General features: G+C 57.4%; 6 protein-coding genes across 6 annotated transcripts; 4 read left to right on the top strand and 2 right to left on the bottom strand.

Annotated features, from left to right (window-relative positions):
• Positions 1–136: 136 nt before the first annotated feature.
• On the bottom strand, positions 137–3,202 carry AMTR1-4 (Transcription activator AMTR1; the record flags this gene model as incomplete). Its single annotated transcript, XM_037320749.1, has 5 exons — positions 137–734; positions 797–2,285; positions 2,412–2,505; positions 2,587–3,107; positions 3,154–3,202. The coding sequence occupies 5 exons, from the start codon at positions 3,200–3,202 to the stop codon at positions 137–139; spliced, it is 2,751 nt and encodes a 916-aa protein (XP_037181248.1).
• Positions 3,203–11,648: 8,446 nt separating this feature from the next.
• Positions 11,649–12,794, top strand: panC (Pantothenate synthetase; the record flags this gene model as incomplete). The annotated part of the gene is made up of 1 exon (XM_037320748.1): positions 11,649–12,794. One exon carries the CDS (start codon positions 11,649–11,651, stop codon positions 12,792–12,794), a length of 1,146 nt encoding a protein of 381 aa, XP_037181250.1.
• A 400-nt stretch (positions 12,795–13,194) lies between these two features.
• Positions 13,195–15,778, bottom strand: plsB (Glycerol-3-phosphate acyltransferase; the record flags this gene model as incomplete). Its single annotated transcript, XM_037320747.1, has 3 exons — positions 13,195–13,656; positions 13,707–15,561; positions 15,627–15,778. 3 exons carry the CDS (start codon positions 15,776–15,778, stop codon positions 13,195–13,197), a joined length of 2,469 nt encoding a protein of 822 aa, XP_037181251.1.
• Positions 15,779–16,583: 805 nt separating this feature from the next.
• Positions 16,584–17,282, top strand: Pop4 (Ribonuclease P protein subunit p29; the record flags this gene model as incomplete). Its single annotated transcript, XM_037320746.1, has 1 exon — positions 16,584–17,282. One exon carries the CDS (start codon positions 16,584–16,586, stop codon positions 17,280–17,282), a length of 699 nt encoding a protein of 232 aa, XP_037181252.1.
• Positions 17,283–19,165: 1,883 nt separating this feature from the next.
• On the top strand, positions 19,166–20,670 carry CGCA056_v005493 (uncharacterized protein; the record flags this gene model as incomplete). Its single annotated transcript, XM_037320745.1, has 2 exons — positions 19,166–20,325; positions 20,379–20,670. The coding sequence occupies 2 exons, from the start codon at positions 19,166–19,168 to the stop codon at positions 20,668–20,670; spliced, it is 1,452 nt and encodes a 483-aa protein (XP_037181245.1).
• Positions 20,671–22,177: 1,507 nt separating this feature from the next.
• On the top strand, positions 22,178–23,566 carry psiD-3 (L-tryptophan decarboxylase; the record flags this gene model as incomplete). Its single annotated transcript, XM_037320744.1, has 1 exon — positions 22,178–23,566. One exon carries the CDS (start codon positions 22,178–22,180, stop codon positions 23,564–23,566), a length of 1,389 nt encoding a protein of 462 aa, XP_037181585.1.
• Positions 23,567–23,835: the final 269 nt, after the last annotated feature.

Genomic DNA, 23,835 nt, shown 5'->3' with positions numbered 1-23,835 from the left:
CCCGCTCGTCTTTTCCGCGTCGCTCTCTGAGAAGATTATGTAGATATAAAAGTGTTAGACACGCGGGTCGGTGCCTTTTTTTTAGTAAAGATGGGCTGGAAGAGAAAGATGAGCAAGAGAGTGAGCTCGGAAGCAATCAGAGGAAAGTCTGCGAGCTGTACGAGTTGTTCCGGTTCGGCGGCTCGTACCAGTTCTGGTACGGGTGATTCGGCAGCGAAAAGTCCGCGAAGCTGAGCGGGTTCACGAGCGCCTTCATCGGCGCCGCGGGCGGCTGGCTGCTCGCTGCCGTCATCGCAGGCGGAGCACCACCGCCGCCCGTGCTGCTCGCGTAGTACTTCCCGCCGCTTCCTCCTCTGGGATCCGGGTGCGCCATCACAGGCGTGTTCCCGCCCGCAGGCGAGGGCCAGCCCCACGTCTTCTTGAGCTCTGAGTGGATCTTGCCGAGGCGCCAGCCGGAGGCGGCGTGGATCTTGTCGAGGATCTCGAGGACCTCCTCCTGCTCGCGCGGGTCGGTGAGCACGGCGGAGGCGATGGCGAGGGAGCGGATGGCGACGGAGGCGACGCCGCGGTCTTTCGTGTGCGCGACGATGCCGCAGACCTGGTGGGCGTGGTGCAGCTGCAGGGCGCGCATTTCCTCGGAGGCCTTGCCGGGTTCCATGGGGTTGGTCTGCGCGAGGAGGCATTGGGCGGTGTGGTAGAAGAGGCGGCCGATGATGGCGGCGCGTTTGATTAGCCTGGGGGGGAGACGGTGTTAGCACATGGAGTAGTTAGCGGAGGGAGGGTGAGGAAGACGCACCAGACGTTGGGGAAGGCAGACTTGGAGTTTGTCTGCGAGGGGTAGAGGTAGCCGAAGGGGTGCATCGTGCGCGGGCACGCGTTATTCCACTTGTCGCACAGCCTCTTCAGGTCCTGCCACTGCGCAAGCCGGTTGCCGAGGCGGATCTGCTCGTCGTGCGGGCTCGGCTCCTGGAAGCGCGGGATCGTGGCGCGGAAGTTGGCGATCTTGGCCACGATGTACAGGATGCGATGCACCCACAGCTCCTCCGACCCGAAGCCATCTCCTGATGCCGCCGCGGCAGCAGTCGCAGCACCGGCACCGTTGCTCTCGGCGGCAAAGTCCATGTCCAGGCCCCAAGAGTCCGGGTCCCACGACGTCTGCCAGTTGAAGGCCAGGCAGGAAAGCACCTCCATGCCGATGTTGAGCCAGAAGCACGCGGCGCCGATACCGCTGGAGCGCGCGTCCCACTTACACTCGCGGATGAGGGCGCGGGCGCCGGCGATGTGGTTCATGCGCTGGGCGGGCTTCTCGGACATGATCTCGTAGACGTTGAGGACGACGGCGGTGGTGGCGCACTCGCCGGTGTTGCGGTCGGGGTTCTGCAGCGAGCGCAGCAGCTGGGTGGTGGCGGTGTCGTAGTAGAAGAGGGCCTTGTCGTCCTGGTAGGCCGGGTTGACGAGGGTGAGGTGCTTGACGCCGCAGGCGAGGAAGGCGTTGAGCAGCATGGGGGACTTGAGGGCGTGGTAGGGGATGAGGCGGGAGAAGTGCTTCTCCTTGTCGAGGGAGTCCATCCAGACGCCGACCTCCTCGACGAAGACCTGCATGTAGAGGATCTCCTCGGGCGAGTTGAGATACTCGCGCTCGCCGGCGGTGGCCTTCTCGCTGGGGGGAGGCGTCATCATGCCGTCGGGCGCGAGGGCGTTGGCGCCGTTGGCGGCACCGGGGCCGGCGGCGGCGCTGTGTCGGTAGGACGGCGGCGGAGCGGTTGGTTGCGGGACGATGGAGGCGGCGGAGGAGGCGTCGCTGTCGCGGTGGGTGTGGGAGCGGGAGTGCGAGTGGTGGTGAGAGTGGGAGTGGTGGGCGTTGTCGCGGAGGGCGGCGAAGTGCTCGTAGCCGGCGTACGGGTGAGGGCCCGGGTGCGCCGAGTTCTGGGGGGTGAGGTAGGCGGCGGCGGACTCGCTCTCGCGGCGGTGAGGAGGGTAGTCTGCGGCGCGAGGCGGCTCCGGCGGACGGTGGGCGGCGTGTGGCGGGTAGGAGGCGTAGGAGGGCGGCAGCTGCGGCGGTGGCGGGTGGTGTTGGAGGTGAGTCCGAGGAGACACGGAGGCGTCCGGGCCCGGGGCGGCGCGGGCGTGTGGGAGGAGGTGGCCCTGGTGCCGGAGGGTCTGCTCTAGATGGCTCGGCTCAGGCCGTGGGGCGGCGGCGACGGCGACCTTGTCGAGGTGCGCGTACCGGCCGAGTCCGCCGACATATTCTGAGGCGATTTGTCTTGACTCATCTTGGAATTGTACTGTGGTTGGGTCGCGTTAGCCTGTGTCCGCTACGATGCTTACGATTCCCTCACACCACCTCATATGAGGGAGGTGAGGGGATCGGCTGTTGGGTGAGTGAGATGAGATGGGGGCTCCGGACTTACCCGACCACTCGACGGTGGGAGGCATGTAGGGCGGTTTCTTGACCTGGACGTCTATGAAGTTGAGCCGCACGCCGCGTTTGCATTCTCGATTGCTCTTGCGACAATTTAGACAGTCTGGTAAGCCTTCGTCACATTTTAGATGCCGTTCCCTACACGTTAGACAGCCCGTCCGTACTCGTTTGGACTTTGTGGCGGTCGCGGCGGCGGCGGCAGCGGATTTCTCGGGGGACTTTGCGGCGACGATGAGGTCGCGCGAGGGGGTGAGGGAGTGGATGCTCGCGCTGCGGCGGGGCGGGATGTGGGAGCTGGGCAAATTCATGGTGTCGTATGTTTGGTGGTGGTGATGGGAAGAGTACTGATGGTTTTGATGGTCTTGGTGGTGGTGGTGATGGTGGTGCTTGAGATAAGAAGACTGCTGCTGCTGTTGCTGCTGCTGCTGATGGTGGAGTGGTGCTACTACTTCGTTGCCGAGGCTAAAGTCGGTGGTGAAGTCGGAGGAAAGGCCAAAGGAGAGAGAGGAGACCTGGTCGTCGTTGTCGTCAATGTCCTGGGCGCCGTCGAGGTACGGGTCGTGGACAAAGTCGAGTGGCGGATGATGCTCAAACGGGTGCAGCACCGCCGGACCAAGGCCAAAGCCTGGCACGAGGACGCCTGCAGAGGCGTCGTATGCCTCCAGGGCTGCCGAAAGGCCCGTCTCTGGTGAGTAGAGACGGTGGGGGGGTTCAACGAGGGCTGGGGACACCCAACGGCTTGGGCGACGTGGAGGGCGATGCGGGCGTCGTTGTGGGCATTAACTTGGTGGAGGGATGAGAGGTTGAGTTTGCCGTCGGAAGGAGATGAGAGCGAGAGACTCTGACCCGTCGCTGTCGTCGTCGTGATGGTCGTCGTTGGAGGTCGCTGTCGTCGGGTCACTCACGATGAGAGTGAGTGTGCGTGTGAGAGAGAGAGAGAGAAAGAAAGCGGATGCGCGCGCGCGAGCGGGGGGCCGATGTGCGAATGAGCGGCGAGAATGATCCGCTGTGCTGCTTGCTGAATGAAGGACGGGCTGCTGGCTCGATGGCGGGCGACTGACTGGGAACACTGATCCCGTTGCGTGAGAGACGTCGTCGTCGGGTGGTGATGAGATGCCAGATGCGGCTTGTCGATGAAATGCGATGCGCAAGCGATGAGATTCCTTCCTTTCAATGCCGTCGCTGCTGTGCTGTGGTCGTCGTCGAAGTCTTCGTCTTCGTCGTCGTCGGGGGCGCGATCGGAGAGCGACACAGATTCACTCACAGGGGGCGGATGCGGTGCGGTGCGCGCGATGTCGGTTGTCGGTGAGAAGCGGAGAAGAGATGGTTGGTTGGTTGGTTTTAGTGAGCGAAAAGTCGAGTCGAGATGCGAAGTGCAGTGGGAGGGAGAAAAATGAAAAGTCACAAGCTTTGGCGTTCTGGATGGAGCAAGGTGAGGTAAGTCGAGCCAGAGTAGGTAGAGAAGCTGGATGGATGGATGGATGGAGGGAGGGAAAGACTGAGCGGCAGTGGCCCAGATTGACTTGACTAGCGCAAGATGGCCGAGGTGTGTGTAGCGTGTGTGCTAAGTAGTCTTTGCGTGTCTCCAGTATGTGTGTGTCCAGTAGGTGTCTCCAGTGGGTGTGTCCAGTTGTTGTAGGTAGGTAGTGTGTGTGCTAGGAGGTACCCTCTTCCAGGCCTTGGCCGTCGGTTTGGTTGGTGGCTATGTCTCGTAGGTACCTACTTTGCTGTAGGTAATGGCAAGCAATGGATGTACCTCTCGCCGATGAGGAAGGACAAGGACGAGGCGGCCGCTAAAGGTACCGTTTACACATGCAGGATTCCCGGCCGGGGGAGGTGTGGGTAGAGACGGAGAGCATGTACCTTCTTCTGTGCCTAACCTGAGATGCAGTCCATAGGTAGGTACAGACAGTCTGGGGTGGGTTGAACAGAGTTCCTCAGGCCCTCGTCCTGTTCTCTTTTCGGATGTGTCTATGTATCGTCTGCTGGTTGGATGTGTGTGTGTGTGTGTGTGTGTGTGTGTGTGCATGTGTTGTGTGCTGTGTCTATTGTGTATTGTGTGTCCTTGTAATCCGGATGAGATGGACGCAAAGGGAAGAAAAGACGAAGAAGACTGCTGTTGCGTCGAGTGTGTGATGTCGGGAGTTTGTGTGGTGGATGGTGCGCACCCGTCTTCTTTCTCCGCGGTTGATGGCGGGGATGTAATGTTCAGGCCAGGAAACGGTATGCAAAGGGCAGATGCAGCAGTATTAGGCGAGGAACGGAACGAGTGAAAAGAGAAAGAGCATGAGGACCGTGAACGGCTCGCGAGTGTTAATATGGAGCAGAAGAAAAGCGCCGAAGATGGATCTCCTTCTGCCTATCTCTCTCGGCCGCGCGGATGCCCTTCCCCCAGGTCGGGTTCAGGGGTCTGCTGCTTCTGGGGTTATGGATGTGAGGAAGACAGCGAGCATCAGAGAGGGCCAAGACACGTCTTGCGGCTCGAGAGTACACGGAATATGTGTACGTGTGTATGTCGCAGACACGAAGAGATGCGATGCAGAACGCAGAGCTGAGCAGAGTCTCGGTACAAGACCTCCAGGATGAATGCCTCTCGTCTTTTCGATGTTCTGGTTGAATTAACAACTGAGCAGTCGTGGAATTACACTTGAAAACAAAGACAAGCGGCGTGGACCAAATCATCGAAGCTTGAAATTTCCAGGAAAAGCATTCAGCCAATGCCGGTTCTCGGGCGGCAGTGGGTAGAACAGCGGTCACCAACCGATGGACGTCGTCGGAATTGAGTGAGTCCAGAACTTTTTTTAACAACAAGGCACGCAGCACGCAGCAGGAACGGAACAGGCAGATCAGGGCAGGCAGGCCAGACAGATCCAAGGTCGGGTCGAGCCCGGGTCCTTTTTTGGGGCGACGACGGGGGCGTGTCCCTCTTCCCTTGCACCCTCAGTCTTCCTCTCAGCGCCCTTCAGCAGGTCGTCGTAAGGTACGGTACCTCTCCAGGGGGATGGATGGATGGCGCGCATGTGGGGAGGCTGAAGAATTGGCAAACGGGATGGGGAAAAGGGAAACGAGGCGCGCCGATGGCGGGTGAGATAGGGAGGGATAGGGAGGGATAGATCGGCAACGACAGCGTCGCTTGCCGCAACTCGACGGGGAGCGAGAGCGATTGAAGAAACTCTGAACGGCTGAGAGGCACAGAGGGAAGGAGATTCCGGGGGACCAAGGTTGAGGCGACGGCGTTGCGAGGGAAGATGGGGTGTGGTTGTGGGCGTTGTGGGTGTCTCTGTGTGGCTATGAGCAAAGAAAAAAGGGGAGAGCGGAAGATACCTTGAGAGACTCATCACTCACACACTTGTGCTGTCGAAGGACGAGAAGAGAGAAGAGAGTGTGTGTGTGTATGATGCAACCACACAGGGGCGTGGTCGCAGCAAATGGCCTCTCGCTTGATTTAGCACTTTTGGCGGGAATCTTCTAAAACCGGAGCGGTCCCCTGGGTTCCACTTTTTAAGATGGAAGAAGCGTTTGCCGATGGGTGACAGACGGGCTCGAGTCTCTTGTCTGTGGCTGGAATCGTTGCATGTACCTGTTGACGATGGGAGGGCTTGAGTGATGACCACCATCGTTCGATTGCTCCATAACAATGGCCAGAGCACCGGAAAACCCGTCATCGGGGCCGATATCCGAGAGTGAATGGCCCTCGACCGGCAACGCTGCGCCGCGCCGACCTGTTCAGGGTAGAGCGCCGAGATGGCGACGGTATCCCGATACTCCGTTCGGCACACACAAAAGAGAGACCTACAAGAGGGCTATCTCTGTGAACACCAAATCGCCAACAATTACTTCACCATTGTCAGTGATGCGTAATTATTCTATCCAAGGAAATGATGGCAGCACGACAACGGAAACAGATCCCCCCGCGATCCCATGTCCCTCGGACCGCACACAGCCACACAGCACACAGCATACACTCTCTCTTCTAATCCTAGATGTACCTCGATACATCCCGCTCCCACATGCCCGTACCTTGCGCGGGACGTGTTGCAGATCCGCCTTTCCGGGGTTCCAGGTGCCGCTAGAATTACGCTCGAAGGAACGCAGTGCCACACACCACACACACACAAACGCCAGCCATCGTCAAGCCAATACTGACTTTCTACCAAGACGTAGAGTGACTTGGGCCCTGACAACCACCACCCCCCGGACCCGTCACAGGAAGGGCTTGCTTCCTTCCCTTCCTTCGCCGTGAAGTTGCTTTTAGCATCCGCCCTCTTTTTCAGCCTCCTCCCTTGCCCGTCGGAGATGCCTCACCGTTGGCAGCGCCCGACAGACTGGCACACTTTCACAGCGGCCCGAGGCAAGCCGGCAGGCAAAATAATACTAGCAAAACACCTTCTGCTGGGGTTTAGGCTCGAGGGATCGTCCGTCCGTGCATTCGCCCTCTAGGACATTCTTGTCAGAGACCTGCTTCGGCTTCTCTTGCTTCCCCAACATCCCGCCGAGCCCATTCGCCGCATACTCTTTCCTTGCTTCGGGCCCCAGAACGCCTAGGGAAAATCAGACGCAAGAAAGCAAGCAAGCAGGCGGCCTTCTTTCCTACCATCATCAGTGCGGCCCTTAACAATGCCTAGGCGTTGTAATAGCACTACTGTGTTGTATCATCATGAGCCAAGTCTTTCCCGCCTTCAGGTAGCATCCGCCGAGCGCCATCACAGTCGCAAGTACAGCAGCATCCAGCTCTTGGCTTCCCTTCAGATGTTCCCCAGCGCTTGGCCTCGAACCCCCTTTCTTGCGCGTCTCTTTTCAGGGTATTAGCCACTGTGGATTTTCCTCTGATAATCTGCGCGTCGACGATGGGGCACATCTGTGGCATCTGTTGCCGGCCTCGCCCAGTTGCCCTTTCTTCTGTTTGTCCCCACACGCAAGAGGCCGCGCAATAACGTGCTCCAGTCCCCTGTCACGAACCAAGCGCCGCGAACCTCGCCCATAGTTGCATTTCTGCTTCTTCCAACGCAATTGACGCTCGCTTGATGCTGCTTCCGAGAGAAAGAGAGCAAAAAAGAATGGACGCCAAGTTGGATGATCATCAGAAATCGTTCGGCTCCTGTTGCGCATTTCGTTTCCGCGTGGGGGTGCTCCGCTGGCTGAGCGTCACTTCATCCATCCACACATGATGTATCGTGTTTTGTACCTTACCTGAAAGTGCCCATTCATTACGCCAGCAGGATAAAACAATGTACCCGGTCAGTAGCTTATTTGGCCCGGAAGAACGACGGCTGCCCACAACACGAAGAGTGCCTCCACTTCTCTCCCTCCCAATCATGCCACAGACGTCTCCTCCCCGTGCCATTATCTCCCCGCCAGTCCTCCCCCCGTAAGCCGTCGTCGTCGTCGTCGTGCTCCAGGCCCCGGCCGCTCCGCCGCCGCTCGGCGCGGTTTGATCGCCACGGTTCCCGGTAACGGGCACACGCGGTCTGTCGTCAATGTTTGTTCCTACCTCCCCCCTCCTTCACGCCTGCCGGATGGAGGGGCAACGTTGGTACGATCGCCCAGAAAGCAAAGCGGACAAAACCGGCAATTGTTAACTCTGTCACCTCTTACTTTTAGTCAGAAGTCTTTCTGGAACGTCCACACTCTGGTAACTATAGCCCATGTATGACAAGGTTCTCGCGACAGAATTAGCAAGCCCGAGCGAGAGGGAAGGTCAAGCAGAAGCCAAAAAGGCATGACTGTGGAAAAGTAAAGTGTAGACGGCTCGGCCGATGAAGCAGGATCGTCGCGGCGGGTGAGTTGAGCCGAGCAAGGTCGCACGTCTCGACTCTACCAAATTTTGTCACCGTCGCAGTAGCATCGGACCTTAAAACCATTACCTGTCAACGGAAGGGCCCAATGAGCACCCAGACACGCACTAAACGTAGGGCCAACAGAGCCTCCGACGTAATAATCGTTAACGTTTTTGGCTTTGAATCTCGCTACCTTTTGCCCTGCCCACACACTTTCCTGCTGTTTGTCTGCTCGGCTGTCGCTCATATCGAGTATCAGCCTTCGCGCATATAGGTCTGGGCGAACAAGGTTTGTCCCCCGGGGAAGCTTTTGCCCATGTTTCGTTTGGTCCTGCATTCGACGACGCCCCCCCCCCCTCCATCCACTCTTCGCGCGGGATCCTTTTTCCTTTCTTCCTTTCTTTTTTACTACGGTACTAAGAATAAACTGAAGTAAGGTTGAGGCCCTACGTCGGGTGCCGTTGCCCTTTCTCTGGAGACTGTTTTGGGGATGCATGCTTAGGTAGAACCCCTGCATCCCTATATTCCCCCCAAGTCCTACAGGCTGGCCAAGAAGAGGAAGATGTCGTGTGCGCCTCACCATCACCCCTTGCTGTTGCTGTCAGAAAGATTAACCAGCGTATCCGTCCCGAGGCGACAAATCATCGTCCCATCAAAGCCCGGCTGTCCGGTCTGCCGAGGACAGTCCCCTTTAAATGCCAAGAGAAATGATGTTACTGGATGGGCCAAGCGCCGCGCCGCCCAGCACCGGAGGGGCCGCAGCAGCAGCAGCAACCAGCGCCGCCCCAAAAGTGCGAAACGCCGCACCAGACGAACCGGAATGAAACATCAAGCAGCGGCGGGTGCCGTCATTACTTTTTCTTTCTTTACTGTAGTGTCCTGCTTGCTGCTGACCTCGCATCTTGACACCCAGACTTAATCTGCGCCCTGATCCGAGCTTATGGGTGGCTTTCAAAGTTCGGCAAAAGGACGAAGGGAGCTGGGCAACGCTGTGCATTCTAGCTTTTTCTTTTCTTTTTTCCTGTACTTTATTTTGAGGTGCCTTTCTTGGCGGGCTGGAAGGGTAGCACTACTTCGTAGAGGATGTGGTGCAAGCAAAAGCGAGATCGTCGTCTGATGGCACGGGCAAAAGGTAGATGTACAGGCAGACGGACATGTTACCGACAGCCTGAAAGCGAATGCGTGCTGGCCAATGAAGACGGGTGATTCGACATTTCTAGCTGCAATTTGGTGAGGAGACTCTTCTCACCCAGCGAGCTTCTTAGAAAGAGACATGGTACAAGTGAAAGCCTGTCTCAGCTGTGCAGATTCAAGCATATCCATCAGCAGCAGTTATTTTCAGTCGTAGAATGGTACCATCAGCAGCCAGGTCTGTCTCTGTCCCACCGCGCTTGCGGACCGCGGGCCGCGACCAAAACCATCAGTTCCTCAGCATGCCAACTCGTTCCAGGCCGCAACCGTGACTCCCACCAGAACAAGCGCCAGATGCGATGCGATGGAGATGCGGTTGCGATACACACCCGTCGTCATGCCTTGTTCCGCGATGTTGCTCTTCCATGGGGGGCCCGTAGGCCGGTACCTTGTTCTTCCCCACCCCACGCCCAAGCACGACCAGACAGACGAGAAAGAAGAGTCCGCCACAGGGGTCTCATTCACTCTGAACATGGGGTGGGTGGGTGGTGGGTTGAAGCTGACACTTCTTCTGATTCTCAGCGGGAAAGGATAAGCTTCTCGGGAAGTTTTTGCCTTGCGGTCGCGGGTAGCATTCCTGGGGACTTCCCGACGACGACGGTCGGGATGGATGGGGTGGTGGTGGTCCAACACCCATGGCAGAGACAAAAAAGGCTGGGTCTTGTTGCAAGGTTTGACGTCGGCTCCGGACTTCGCCTCTGCTGCAACGATGCGACTTGCCTTGCCTTCTTGAGGGTGCCGAAGCTTGGAAGGGGAGACGCCAAGTTTTGCTTGGACGTTTTCTCGAGATTGCGTTATCCCAGGGCCAAGCTGTCAACGGGGGCACAGAGTCAGAGAGGGAGAGGAGGAAGAAGAGAGAGAAGCCATCTGCAACCGACGCCCAGGCTGATCGGGCAGCTTGGCGGGATAAGTCGAGACTGCCCTTTCTCGTGGCACTCGTTCTCGCACAGGATTGTGACTTGGCAACTGGAGGACTGAAGATAATTCAGCAACCAGCTGGGGGGCCGGGGCTGTGCTGTTCCTGTGCAGAGTTACGATGCATGCAAGTCTTCTTCCTCACGAGTGTTTCTCGACTCTACCCTTCCCATGCCCTCGCTGGGTGTGTGTAGCACAGATTATCGACCGGGAGATTGGCTGTCATCCCCCGTGGATGCAGCCACCTGCAACGACCCGGGCGCCTTCTTTCGATCTACTGCGTGCTTTCGTCTGAAGTCACCCAGAGAGAAGGTAACAGCCCAGGGTGGACGCCACCACCACCCCATTTTCTCATGGGGGTGGTGGTGGGTTGGAGTTGGGAAAGTGGTAAGTGGGCGCGAGGCGCGAAGCAGCACATTTTGTCAACATCTGCTACATCTCAGCCTGTCCGCCAAGAAAGTGTCTCCAGGCGTGAAACAGGAGATTTGACAAATCGTTTCCATGGTCACAGAGAGAGGCAGCGGGAGACGGATACTGAGGGAGTTGGGAGTCGGATCTTGCTGTCTCCTTCTCGCTCACGCCTGAATGGACACACGACGCAGAGAAATACGATCACGTCCATCGGAGGAAGGGGGGCGTGGGATCGCGACCTTGGCCAAATCGTGCAAAGAGGGCCACGGCAATCTCGCATGCCTCGCGTCACACGGGGATTCTCTGGTGCCATGTCGTACGAGGCATTGACCTGGCATCATTGCTATTGCTGTGTATCCGTAGGCCGCTGAGAAGGGCAATGACTACGTGGTTACTTGCAAGACACACAGCAGTGTTGTGCGGACTGCCAACGAAGCAGGCAAGAGAACAACTCGGGGGTAGATAGTCAGCATGGGGAGCCCCAGGAAAGGGGAAAGGTAGTGACAGCGGGAAGCATGGCGAGGTTATTCAGTGGATAAGGTAACCGCTGGAAATCTCCGACCAGGCCTTCACCGAGCTCACCGAGATGGGGCTGGTCCGAGGTGGTGAGCCCCGGTGAGCTGCCGGAGAAACCTCTGGGTAATCCATCTTCCGCGTTGGCCGATTAGATAAGATAACCTCGTGCCCCTTACGTGCCGACCCCACAGGAGCTCCCTCACCGAGCCCCTCACCGATACCGCCGAGGACCACGACCTCACAGCCATCTCCACCAAACCTCCCTCCGTCCCCAAAAATCCGCCGCAGAAACCATCACAGCGTCGCCGACTCTATAAGCCATTGCGCCTCCACAATGGCCGCAAATCCCCTCTTTCCCCCGTAACCACCGTAATCGCCAGCTGCTCACAATTCCAACAACCCAAAAATCATCCAAAATGCTCGCCCGCGCCCTCCGCGCCGCGGGCAGCACAAGCCCATCCCGCAGCAGCAGCTCGAGCATATCCTCCCAGCTCCGAACAGCCTGCTCCTCCTCCTCGTCTTCAGCACCAGAAACGGTCCCCTCCTCACCGATCCGCATCTTCCGCAACGTCTCCGCCCTGCGCACCTGGCGCCGTCCGCACCTCCTCAACTACCGCTCCGTCGGCCTCGTGCCCACCATGGGCGCCCTGCACGACGGCCACCTCTCCCTCATCCGCGCCGCCGCCCGCGAGAACCACCACGTCGTCGTCTCCATCTACGTCAACCCCGCCCAGTTCGGCGTCGCAGAGGACCTCGCCTCCTACCCGCAGACCTGGGCCCGCGACACCGCCGTCCTGCGCGACCTCGACCGCGAGCTCGCCGGCGACGGCGCCAACCTCGGCCGCGTCAGCGCCGTCTTCGCCCCCACCACCGCCGACATGTACCCCGCCGGCTTCCCGGGCCAGGAGCCGTCCAGCAAGGGCAGCTTCGTGACCATCACGCCCGTCGGCGATGTCCTCGAGGGCGCCTCGCGGCCGACCTTCTTCCGCGGCGTGGCCACCGTCTGCATGAAGCTGTTCAACATCGTGCAGCCCGAGCGCGTGTACTTCGGCCAGAAGGACGTGCAGCAGACGGTCGTGATCCGGCGCATGGTCGAGGACTTCATGCTGCCGACGGAGGTCGTCGTCGGCGAGACGATGCGCGAGCCCGACGGGCTGGCGCTGTCCTCGCGCAACGTGTACCTCGGCGCGCGGCGGCGCGCGGTCGCCACGGTGCTGTCCCGCGCGCTGCGGGCCGCCGAGGAGGCGTACACGCAGAGCGGCGCGCTGGAGCGGGACGCGATTCTCGGCGCGGCGAACCAGGTCGCCGCGGGCGTGCTCTCGGAGCAGGCGAAGCTGGCGCCGGCGGAGCGGGTCATGTTCGAGGTGGACTACATTTCGCTGGCGGACCCGGACTCGATGCAGGAGATCAACACGGTGGTGCCCACGAAGGGGGCCATCCTCAGCGGCGCGGTCAAGATGTTGCCTGTGGAGGAGCCGCAGCCCGGCGAGGATCTCGGGCACAGCGGCGGACCGTCGGTGCGACTTATTGACAACATTATTCTGAAGCCAAATACCCAGTAGGAGTTCAAAGGTTGGATGGAAGGAACGTAGGGTAGCGATGGTCGAATCCCACGTTTGAGTAGACTTGACGACAAAGAATGCCATTTTTGAGGACTATCAACACATTACCGCAGCCAAGCACCTTCCGGCGCGGCTTATTAGGCTGGCCAGTCTCGACAACAAGTCATATATGAGGGCTACAGGGCAACTTCCGCGTCCATTCAACGCTGTACGTGAGAGACATCCCTGGAACCCTCATATATGACTCATTGACGCCACCGACCAGCCTAATAAGCTGCGCCAGCAGAGGACAAACGTTGTGCGACTTCTCGACCCGGCCATCTGAGAAGAAAAGAAAGGACAGGATGAGAACATCGTAATCATATCATACCCGCTTTACACGTTTACAGTAATACAAAATTTACAAATGTGCTCGGTTCTCCAGTGACCTACGCCTCCTCTGCTCCTTGACGCTCTTCTTAAGCTGTCTCGCGTCCTCCATACTAAGGGTCGGCGACGCCCCCTTTTTGTCCCCAGTCTTGGCCGCCTCGAACAGCTTGCTGCCGAGCAGATCCGTCAGGCGGAGCACGCGGGTACTAACGGTGGCCCCGTCACGACGATTCTTGCCTTCACGTCGGCTGGAGGCGATCTTCTCGGTAAAGTCCCAGAGACGACCCGAGGCGTTGAGGGCGCCCGTCTCTGGGTCGCGTGTAGGACACCATTCGGGGTCGAGACGCAGGCGGGGTGGAACCTTGGGGTCTTTGGATTTGACGACTTGTAAGATACCTTCTTCCTCAAACCGCTGGTACGCGTTCTTTAGGGTCTCCTTGTTCACAGCTTCGAAGTAGCTCAGGTCACCCTGGTGGTAGAGTGTCTTGCCGAGCTGGAAATGTGTTAGTTGTGTGACTCCATGCTTGCCTGAATTTAACGTACCACTTGTGCACTACTCTGGGCTTTGCCCACCTCAATCCAGATATCGTCCTTCTGGCCAAGAGGTGTTGCCAGGCCCATCAGAGAAACCGCCGCGAGCCAGCTGGCCTCAATAAACGGCCAGATAAGGAAGCAGTAGAAGTCGTAGTTTTCCCGTCCAACCATTCTCTCGTGATCCGACAGGCCAACTACCACAACCTTGCCCTCCTCGTCTCGGTGAAGCTTGAGCACCTTGTCCGCCTCGAGGTCGCGCAGCGTCTTTTCCAAGTTCGCTGCCAGACCATCGCTGGGGAAAATGAACTCGCCGCGGAACAGAGAAGAGAGGAATTGAATTTGGTCTTGAAGCTCCTTGAACGAGATGTCTTGCATGGTCGGTCCACCTCCCTGCTTGACCTTCATGTACATCGCGGCGCTCACTATAGCTTCCGAGATGAACAGATGGATGGTCATGTTTCGGTAGAATGACAGCTGGAACCTGTCGACGGCATAGTAGGTAGGTTCTGGAAGGTCTGTCACGACGCCAACCAGGTCCTTGCCCAACACCTCCAGGCCACGCTCGATGATGTCGGAGAGGGGCGCATTTCCAAAGTGGGCAACACGACCGCCCTTCGCCCGGACTCGGTCAGTGAGCCAATTGACGCGACGTTCAAGCTCCGTCTTGCCTACGCCTCTGCCTCTGAGGGTGAGCAGCACGGTGCCGATCAGAGCAGTAGGCATAACCACGGAAACATCATTGACGTCTGACAACACCTTGTAACCGAGTGTGCGCAGGAGCTTCTGGCGGATTGCGGTATTCTCGGGGTTCTTCGTATCCAGGTTGAGGCCCGTAGGTAATCTGGACAGCCTTACAAGCTGCTCATTAATGAACCCACGCAGACTCCAAGGCTCGTGGAAGCGAACATCGACTCTGCCAAGCCTCAGGGACAAGACGGATGAGCCTCCAGAAACGAAATCTGCGAGGTTCTCCTTCTTCTTGGGCACGCCGAGCAACTCGGTAACGTAGCCCTCCGTCTCAATGACCTTGTCGTACTGTGTGCTGACTGGGCAGATGACGGCGTCTTCGACTCGCCCAGACAGGATGCTGTCGAGGATAAAGTTGAGAATACCAAACTTTGGAGGCAAGAGCTTGCCTGTCCTTGAACGGCCACCCTCAATGAAACACTCAAAGTTGTAGCCTCCCTGCAGCAGGGTGTCGATATACGTCTGCACCAAGGTCGTGTAGAGAATATCATCGCCGAACGATCTCCGAATCCACATCGCACCAGCATGTTGCAGGAAGCTTCCGACTAGAGGGAAGTTGAGGTTGTCTCCAGCTACGACAACCGGCAGGCCGAGTCCTAAGCGGTAGCAGATGAGCTGCAGCGAAACGTAGTCGACATGCGATCGATGGCAGGGCAAGAAGATAATGCTCTGCTTCTTCCTTTCGGCCTCCTCCGCCACCTTTCGTAGCCTCAGTACCTCTTCGCTAGAGACGTGGATGCCCTGGTGATATGCGCGTAGAGTCAACTGCGTGACGAGGTAATATGCGCTTCGGATAAACGTCTTGCTTTCGAACTTGCAAATCATGTCGTCGGTCATTTTCTCGGCCACCTCCTGGATTCCGGTCTCGATGGCCGCCCTTCTCCGCGCGCGCTTCAACTCAAAGTCCTTGTCATTCTTGTTGAGCAAGCCCTCCTTCTCTTCGACAGCAATGCGCTTCTCGGCGAGGTCGGTGATGCGCGACTGTAGTAGTGGCGCCGACAGCACGGCGTCCTTGATCTTGTCGCTAAAGCCAGAGTAGAAGATGGGCTGGCCTATGGCATTGTCGTAGGCGCGCCAGCCGGTGCCGGAGACGTAGAGGGAGACTTCGCGAAGGAATCTGGCGCATCGGCTAGTTAGTGTTGTTCCTGGATCCAAAAGGGGCCAAACTGCTTGTGGACATACTGCAGAGGCTCGGAGCGGAAGCGAGCCATGTGCTTCATCAGGGCCTCCTCCTTCTCGTCATCGCGTTGGGTTTTAATGTAGCCGCTGGGCTGGAGGGTGATTTGGTCGCCGAGGATCTTCAGATCCGGCGCGGAATCGTCGTTTTTAGCCATTGCGGTGGCGGATAGGGGTATCGTGGGGGAAATCGGGTATCGTTAAGTCGTGTCGAGTGCGTGGAATGGAATTGTTGGTCCTAGATACTCCGAAGCAGTCCGTTCAAGGCCCTTGCCATTGCCGAGTTTCGGTCGAGGAAGACGGGATCCCTTTTCTCGAACAAGACTGACTGCAAATGGCGTTGGAGATTGACGGGCTACCCAAGTGAAGTGGGAAACGGTGGAGGAAGAGCGTGGGAAGTGTTTTGATCGTCTCCTCCCAGCAGCTCCTTGCTCCTTGCGCCGAGCGTAGCCAGAACCAAAGAGTCGCAGTGTCATGCCGCGGGACATTGGGTGGACCGTTGAGGTCAAGTGCCACCCACCCGGACCACTGATCCGCGTCCGCGTCCGCGCTTGCTGCCTCCCACCTGCTCCCACGCTGTCTCCAAGCCGAGCTCGAAGCCCTTTGGCGGTTTTAGCGTTTTCGGCATGTGAAGACAGCACTGCCAATCCTTGCCGCTGCTGCAGGTGCCACTGATGGATGAGCCAAGCAGCGGGCAGCGACAGCAACTGCAGCAACAGCAACAGTGACTGGCCAGCACATTGCCAGCCGGCAGGCCATCCTGGTTCCCGCCCCACCACCCAATGGAAATGGAACCTGGAGGCACTAACATTTAATTTTATTTTCCGCAGCTTCTCCAGGAAATCGCATGCGCCTGGTTCTGCAGAAGCAGCCTCGTCACAGTCATCAGTCGCAACCGACGTCAACCAATTCTTCGCCAGGACAATAACAACCAGAGCAGTGTCGCGAGGGCATAGAGGCATCATGGCTCCCTCAAATCAGCCCATAACCCAGGCCCTCCTCGCCCGAGCGCACTCACCCGACACCGTCAACCGCATCTTCACAGACAAGATCCAATACCGACCTCTCTACCTCAGACCCAGCTCCCCGCCCCCGTCGAACCCGAGATCAACCCGCCGAAAGGCCCGCGAAGAGGCCAAAAGGAAGCAAAAGCTCAAACCCAAGCCGCTCTCCGCGCGCGACCGACGAAGGCGCGGCCTGCACGACGTGCCCCGCGATGGCCAGAAATACACCGTCTTCGAGCCCCTCCATCGCTTGTGGCTGGGATACATTGAGGAGATCCTGGGATCCGAACTCCTCGGCGGAGGAAGCGGCGCCGCTGCGAAGTTAAGCGCTGCCGAGTTCCATGGCGCCGAGGTCGAGGTTTCGCGCAGCTCGTGCCCGAGCCGTGTCGGCATCAAGGGCATCGTCATCAAGGACTCCAAGTTTTCGTTCGAGGTCATCACACGCAAGAACGAGATGAAGATTGTGCCCAAGGAGGGGACCTGGTTCAAGGTCGAGATACCGGTGAAGGAGCCCAGCCCCAGCGCTGATGCCGATGCGACGGCTGAGGAAGGAACCCCACGGCGATTTGTCTTTGAGGTTCTTGGCGACCAATTCCTCATGCGAGGCGCGGATCGGGCCAACAAGAAGTTCAAGAACCACTACTTGAAGAACATCTGACGCAACGCCGGAATTATCCATTGCACAAGATACGATACCCACACAACAGCTACGACTGAGCCAACAACGAGGATGCGGGCAGCGATATATCTGCGGCCTAGGAGCCGAACAGATACCGTCGCAGCATCTACGATTGGTCAAGAAGGCAGCCCGCCAGTCAATCATGGCGTGCTAGCCCTCACGGGACCTCAGACTGGGCCATCAGCCAAGATGCATGAGCCCAGGATAGGAGGACAGACTGCGCCGAGGATTAACTGGGGGAGAAATATCACGACACCGTCACTTTCTGCCTTTAAGACGAAGTAGATGGATACCTCATTGGAGGCTTAGCAAATACGCTTACCACCGGTTACGATGAGATTTCAGACCACGAAGGCTTTTGGTAGTCCTATCCTAATACAGCATGCACAAATCTATGGCGTGAAGTATTGTGTCTCATGTGATGACCTGAGTACCGTTCTCCTGCTACTCAATGGATTCGCGATAGGTGAAAGTGAAAACGCAGTCCATACTTTGGACCCCAGAGTGTTATGCCTAAAGGGACTAGGTAACAGTGGACGGAGAGATGGCTGTGAATATCACGGCCAAACGCTACGGAGGTAGCTGAACGCAGAGACCATACTATCCAATGTTCAGCACCGCGAAACTCAAGGTGCGATTCTAGTGCACTATTGAAAATTTTATCAACCAGAGAGAAATGTCCGAGAGAGGGTAGGCAGTTTGCAGCATTTTATCTATTCTTGAGTTTTACAAATTATTTTCAAAGGCCAATTAACAGATAGGATGATGGTATTCATATCGCACAAGATTCATCATTAGGAAATCTCTAACGCCCAGTAGAAACGGTTGCCAGCTAATTCCAGCGAAGTTTCGTTTAGAATGAACGTAGCCGAAATGATAGCAAGCAACAATTCATCTACAAAGACAACGCAGGTCAACAAGACCAACATCGGGCTAAAAAAGGGAAAAAACAACTGCGCTCGCGTGTGCGGATTTTAACCGCCTTGACTCCCCGAGGTGGGCTCGAACCACCAACCTCCAGATTAACAGTCTGACGCGCTAGCCAATTGTGCCATCGGGGATGAGACGCTTCTTGCTCGTTGGAACCTTCGGCCGAGTGGGGTCCTAAGGCGGGCGCGCAGCCGGAGTCTGTTGTTCTCGGAGTTTTAGCGGGTGGGAATCCTCGGCAGTGTATAAATCTGCACCTCTCCGAGCGCGAGATCAGTGAGCGCTCGTCCAGATCGGGAGCTTACCATGTGAAAGTAGCCATCGCGGGGTGTGTGGTTTCTTTCCGCATGCAGCAGATCATGAGCAGCTGCAGCATTCCGCATCGTGAAAACAAAGCTCTGCCAGGACCAAGTTCAATTGTCATCGTAATCACCAAGGTTTCAATCCATCCCCAACGTGATTTCCTTTCAAAACAACCCATTGGGGAAGGTAAGGAGCGAACCAACCAAGGGAATACGACAAGGCCAACTGGCGAGTAAATCAAGCAGCGACAGACCTCAGACACGATGAAGCGCATTACTGAGACAGGAGAAGAATGTCCAGAGACAAAGGCAGCCAATTGCTCATTGAGACAGCGTGTGTAACTTCGCGGGAAGGCACGCCAGGTTACCTAATGGCGGCTACCTGCCTCCAGAAAAAGCAACGCGACGCGTGCGACGCCGCCTATGACATCAGAACTCCTCAGACCTTTCCCCGTCCGCGCGCCTTCCTCTCTGCCTGCCAACTCCTCCCCAGCACTTGCTTCTCTTCCCTGTGTTTTTGTTTGGAGCATTCCATCTGACCAACCGTCATCAATTGATACCCGCGGGCAACAACACGACACCTACACTACCGTACCGTCTCCATCGTCAACCCAATCACCCACGTCCAGCATCATGGTCAGCACACGTGCAGGAGAGCACGCCAACGGCGAGGCTGAGGCCAATGGAAAGGCCCAGAACACTGCTGAGGCTACCGCTGGAGAGAAGCGTGTCATCGATCAGGACACTGCCGAGGATGCTCCTGATGCTAAGCGGGCGAAGAAGTCCGATGATGGTGCCCGCCAGACCACCATCGAGGAGGCCCTCGAGAAGCAAGACGATGCCGAGTCCAAGAAGCCAGAGGCAAAGAAGCCCGAGACAAAGGAGGAGAAGCCTGAAACTTCCGACACTGAGATGAAGGATCGAGATGAGACTGTTGCCGAAGACGCGAAAGAGGTTGCCGAGACCCAGGCGGCCAAGGACGTCGAGGAGGCGGCAGAGGAGTCCAAGGCGGAAGAGGAGTCCAAGGTGGAAGACTCCAAACCGGAGAAAAAGAACGACACCGAGGAAAAGAAGGAGGCTGCCCCGGCCAAGGATTCTGAGACCGAGAAAAAGAACGAGGCCAAGGAAAAGGACGAGGTTGCCGATACCAAGGGCAAGGAGGAGACAACAGAGGAGACCAAGGCTGATGAGAAGCCTGCAACCAAGGAAAGCAACGGAGACACTGCCGAGATTTCCCACGCGGACAAAAAAGTTCCGTCCAACGTCCTCGAGAAGGGCATCATCTACTTCTTCATCCGCGCCCGGGTCAACCTTGACGAGGCCGAAGAAGTTGACGACATTGCTCGAAGCTACCTCATTCTTCGCCCCATCGCCCCCGACTCCAAGCTTGGTGACGGCCCGATTGGCGATGCTGGCAATACTCGTTTGATCGCCCTGCCTAAGAAGGTCTTTCCTGAGAGCGGCCGAGACCGCTTCATGATGTTCGTCGAGAAGGCCGGCGCTTCTTTCGCCGAGCTGAAGGAGCAGTTCCTCTCCGGTGACCAGCACGAAACCAGAGCTGGCACTTCACAGGTCCCTGCCGCCACTCCTGTTGGCGAGGGCGTCTATGTCATCACGACGACCGGCAGGGAGAGTCACCTGGCGTACATGCTCACTCTGCCTTCCAACATCGGCGAGGTCCAGGAGGAGCTTGGCCTCAAGGAGCAAGGCAGCTTCATCTTGAGCACTAAGAATCCCAACAAATCCGGACCTGCGAACGCGAGCCTCCCAGAGAATCCTGACTACCCTGAGAAGTAAGTATTGGCTGTTTTTAACAGACATGAATGGTACTGACAACAAGCTCTAGGATCAACAAGGAGTTCCGAGACCTCCGATGGATGCCCACCAAACCCGAACACCTTGACTATGCCAACGCTCAGATCCTCTTGATCGGCGAGTCATCGGGGATCAAGAAGGCGACAGAGCCTCGAAAGAAGGACGTGAAGGAGGGCAACGAGGAGCCCGAGAAGATTCTTGAACAGATTGAGGATGAGGATACGAAGCGGATGGAGAACCTCGCGGAGGACGACTCTGGTGCCATCTTTGCTGATCTCCAGGCTCGCGCCAAGGACTACCCAAAGTTGCAGACAACATTTTGATTTGCCGTTGATTGTATCTGGTTTTATTTGACAAAGGAGCATTCGGGGTTCGGGCAATCTAGGGTTCGTTGCTCAAGCGAACGTTTACGCAGACCCTTTTACTGTTAAGCTTTTCACTTATTCGGGGCGACTGCTTGAAGGTAGCTGACTCAAAAGTTCGGTTCATCTCACTTACAACTTACATGCAGGTGATGGAAGTCGCCTCTCAGTCCCAGCTGAAGGCCACGAGACAGATGAGATGCCGAGGAAACCGTGAGGCGACATCCGCGAGGCCAGCTGAGTCCTCAGTCTGAACTTCAGTCGAAAGCATGCTGTTTACGGGGAGGAGAGGTCCACGCGACGTGCCTGGATGGAGAAACTCTTGCTATCGGAAGCTCGTGACACACATTGACCAACAGACAGCGCCTTACAACACATGTCGTCCGCGGAAAAGAGAGCTTCTCGAACTCTCAAACTATTCCAACTCAGTAACACACAGCCTCCTGAGCATCAACTAGCCATTCATCAGAGACCGAAGCACGCGACCCGTGCTTACATACTTTTCCCAGCTTGACTCGCCCGCCATGTCCTGCATCGGAGCCGCTGAATAGAATTCGAGGCGGCATTGCCTCAGATCCCCGAAACCGCGTTCCCAGTTTTTTTTTTCACCCCTGGTTCTGGACTCAACAACGATCAGACGAGATCTTTCAAGCGTGCAGCTGCCGCCGCCGCGGTCGGAGCACCCAACGCTTCGGCGAGCACGACACTTTCCCTTCTTTTCTCTTCCCCATCAAGCCAGCAAGCCAACAGCCCTTAGTCACAACCGGTTAAGCGGATCGGCTCCAGACAGAGGGCAGACCAGCTTACCGCCTCCGAGACCTGTGACACTTCGTCGTCGTGCGTATCTTCTTTGGGACAAACGCTGTCTTACCAGTTGGGCAGATCTTTGTGGTCCCGGCTGTGTAGCGGCCCGGACGCCACATCGGAAAGGTGTCGACGAATGATTCGCGCTGCTGCGTGCCTTTCCGCATCCCGTGTAGACCGTACCTCGTTTCTGCCGGCGGTGCGGCATTATTCCCATCGATATCTGAACAAGACATGAGCCCGACTCAGCATTGTTTCTGGAAACGACCTCACCTGTCAAACATGTTTACCCCCATTTCGTCATGTTTCACCCTGCCAAAAAGCTGGTACCTTCCACCGGTGTACTAACACGCAACGGAATTCGTTCGTGGCACATCCCCGACAGCCGCCGTGCGAGCCGTTGCGTAACTCCCGCGTTCGCAGCTCGTGTTTCGTTTGGCCCTTTCTCGCTCTCATAAGCAGGACAGGCATATAGTAACTTCACGTGTGCTTGCATGACTTTCTTGCGACGCGGAATTAGCTAAGTAGGATCTGCTCAACAAAAATATAAACCGGAACCTTCTTGCTCTTTGCTTGCTTCTCTGCACATGCAGCCCGAGTTGTTAGATTCCCTCCCAATATTAGTCATCACAGGTTTCAGTCACACAGTTGTTGCCCTTCGAAGATGCTCTCATACTTTTGGAAACAGCCTCCAAAGGGCTTCAACGCCCAAGAAGCGCTCCAGAGCCAGGCCCCGGGCCACTGGCTCCCCAAAGACCGCAGCCTGATCGCGCAATGGGTCGCGGAAAAGGCGAAGCAGGCACGCGCGATCAAGCACCCGGAACCCCTCGACCCGACCCTCGAGGCCTTCAAGAAGCTCGTCCAAGACGACGCGCACCTCACCAAGCTCGCCAACAAGATGTTCACCGAGTCGTCCCGCAAGTACCCCCAGGACCCCGTCGGCCACAACGCCATCAAGAAGTTTGACGACTTCATCGCCGTAATGAACCTGGTCCTGCGCTCCGGGCCCGAGTTCGTCACCAAGTCGTCCCCGTCGACCGCCATCGGCCTCGTCGGGTGCCCCATCAACGCGCTGCTCGACTGGCCGATGGGCACCATCTCGGGCTACGAGTTCTTTCTGCGGCCCGAGGTCAACGCTGCCATCGCGGCGATTCTCAACGCGTGGGGCAAGTTCCTCACGACGCCCGAGTCGCGCGGGTGCCTCGACGGGTGGCTGTCCAAGGACGCGCGCGAGATGATTGCGATGAAGGCCAACAACGGCAAGACGAGCCACACCTTCGAGGAGCTATTTGAATGCAACCCGAGCTGGGAGTACTTCGGCTTCGGGTCGTGGGACGACTTTTTCGTCAGGCGGTTCAGAGAGGGCGTGCGGCCGGTGGAGGCGCCGGAGCGCGGGGCACGAGACCCGCGGTTCCCGGACCCGACGCTGGTGGTCGCCAACGCGTGCGAGTCTGCGCCGCTGCAGGTGCGCACGGGGGTGAAGCTCTTCGACACGTTCTACCTCAAGGGGCAGCCGTACTCGCTGGGCAACATGCTCAACTGCCACAAGCGGACGGCGGAGTTCGTGGGCGGGACGGTGTACCAGGCGTTCCTGAGCGCGCTGAGCTACCACCGCTGGCACGCGCCGGTGAGCGGCAAGGTCGTCGGGATTGAGTACGTGCCCGGCACGTATTACAGCGAGAACTGGTCGGAGGGGCTGGCGGGGGCGAAGGGGCAGGGTGGGGAGGACCCGGCGGCGCCGACGTATTCGCAGCCGTATTTGAGTGCGGTGGCGACGCGGAGTATCATGTTCATTCAGGCGGATAACCCGAAGATTGGGCTGATGGCGGTTGTGTTTATCGGCATGGTAGAGGTGTCGAGTTGCGATTTTGTGGTTAGGGAGGGGGAGAGGATCGAAAAGGGGCAGGAGATTGGGATGTTCCACTTTGGAGGGAGTTCGTATTGTATGGTGTTTAGACCGGGTGTAGAGTTACAGATGGTTAGGCCTGGGCCGTGGGATATGGATCGGGAGCACAACTTTGCGGTGAAGAGTGCGTTGGCTATTGTGTCATAGATGATAGATAGACCGTAATAGAGTGCCGGTTCTAGATCAACAAGGTGCCGTGCCGCAAACAACTCGGGTGACTTTCATGCAAAGTTTGATATTATGACCGCTGTTTCTTTAGTCTTCGTCGTCGCTATCGTGGTCGTCGTTGTCGTCGTTGTCGTCGTCGTTGCTTGATGTCTTCGATTACATGCTGACCATGCCGGTCGACCTTTAACATATCTTTTAATGGAATCGATCTCGATTTAGAAGGCCGAACAGCAAAGAAAAAGAGCTTT

The sequence above is a fragment of the Colletotrichum aenigma genome, assembly GCF_013390185.1.
Source record: "Colletotrichum aenigma strain Cg56 chromosome Unknown KSG_Cg56_contig03, whole genome shotgun sequence".
In the NCBI taxonomy this organism is placed as follows: Eukaryota; Fungi; Ascomycota; class Sordariomycetes; order Glomerellales; family Glomerellaceae; genus Colletotrichum; species Colletotrichum aenigma.
The sequence above is the reverse complement of the archived record's forward strand: the minus strand, read 5'-3'. Positions and strand labels throughout refer to the sequence as shown.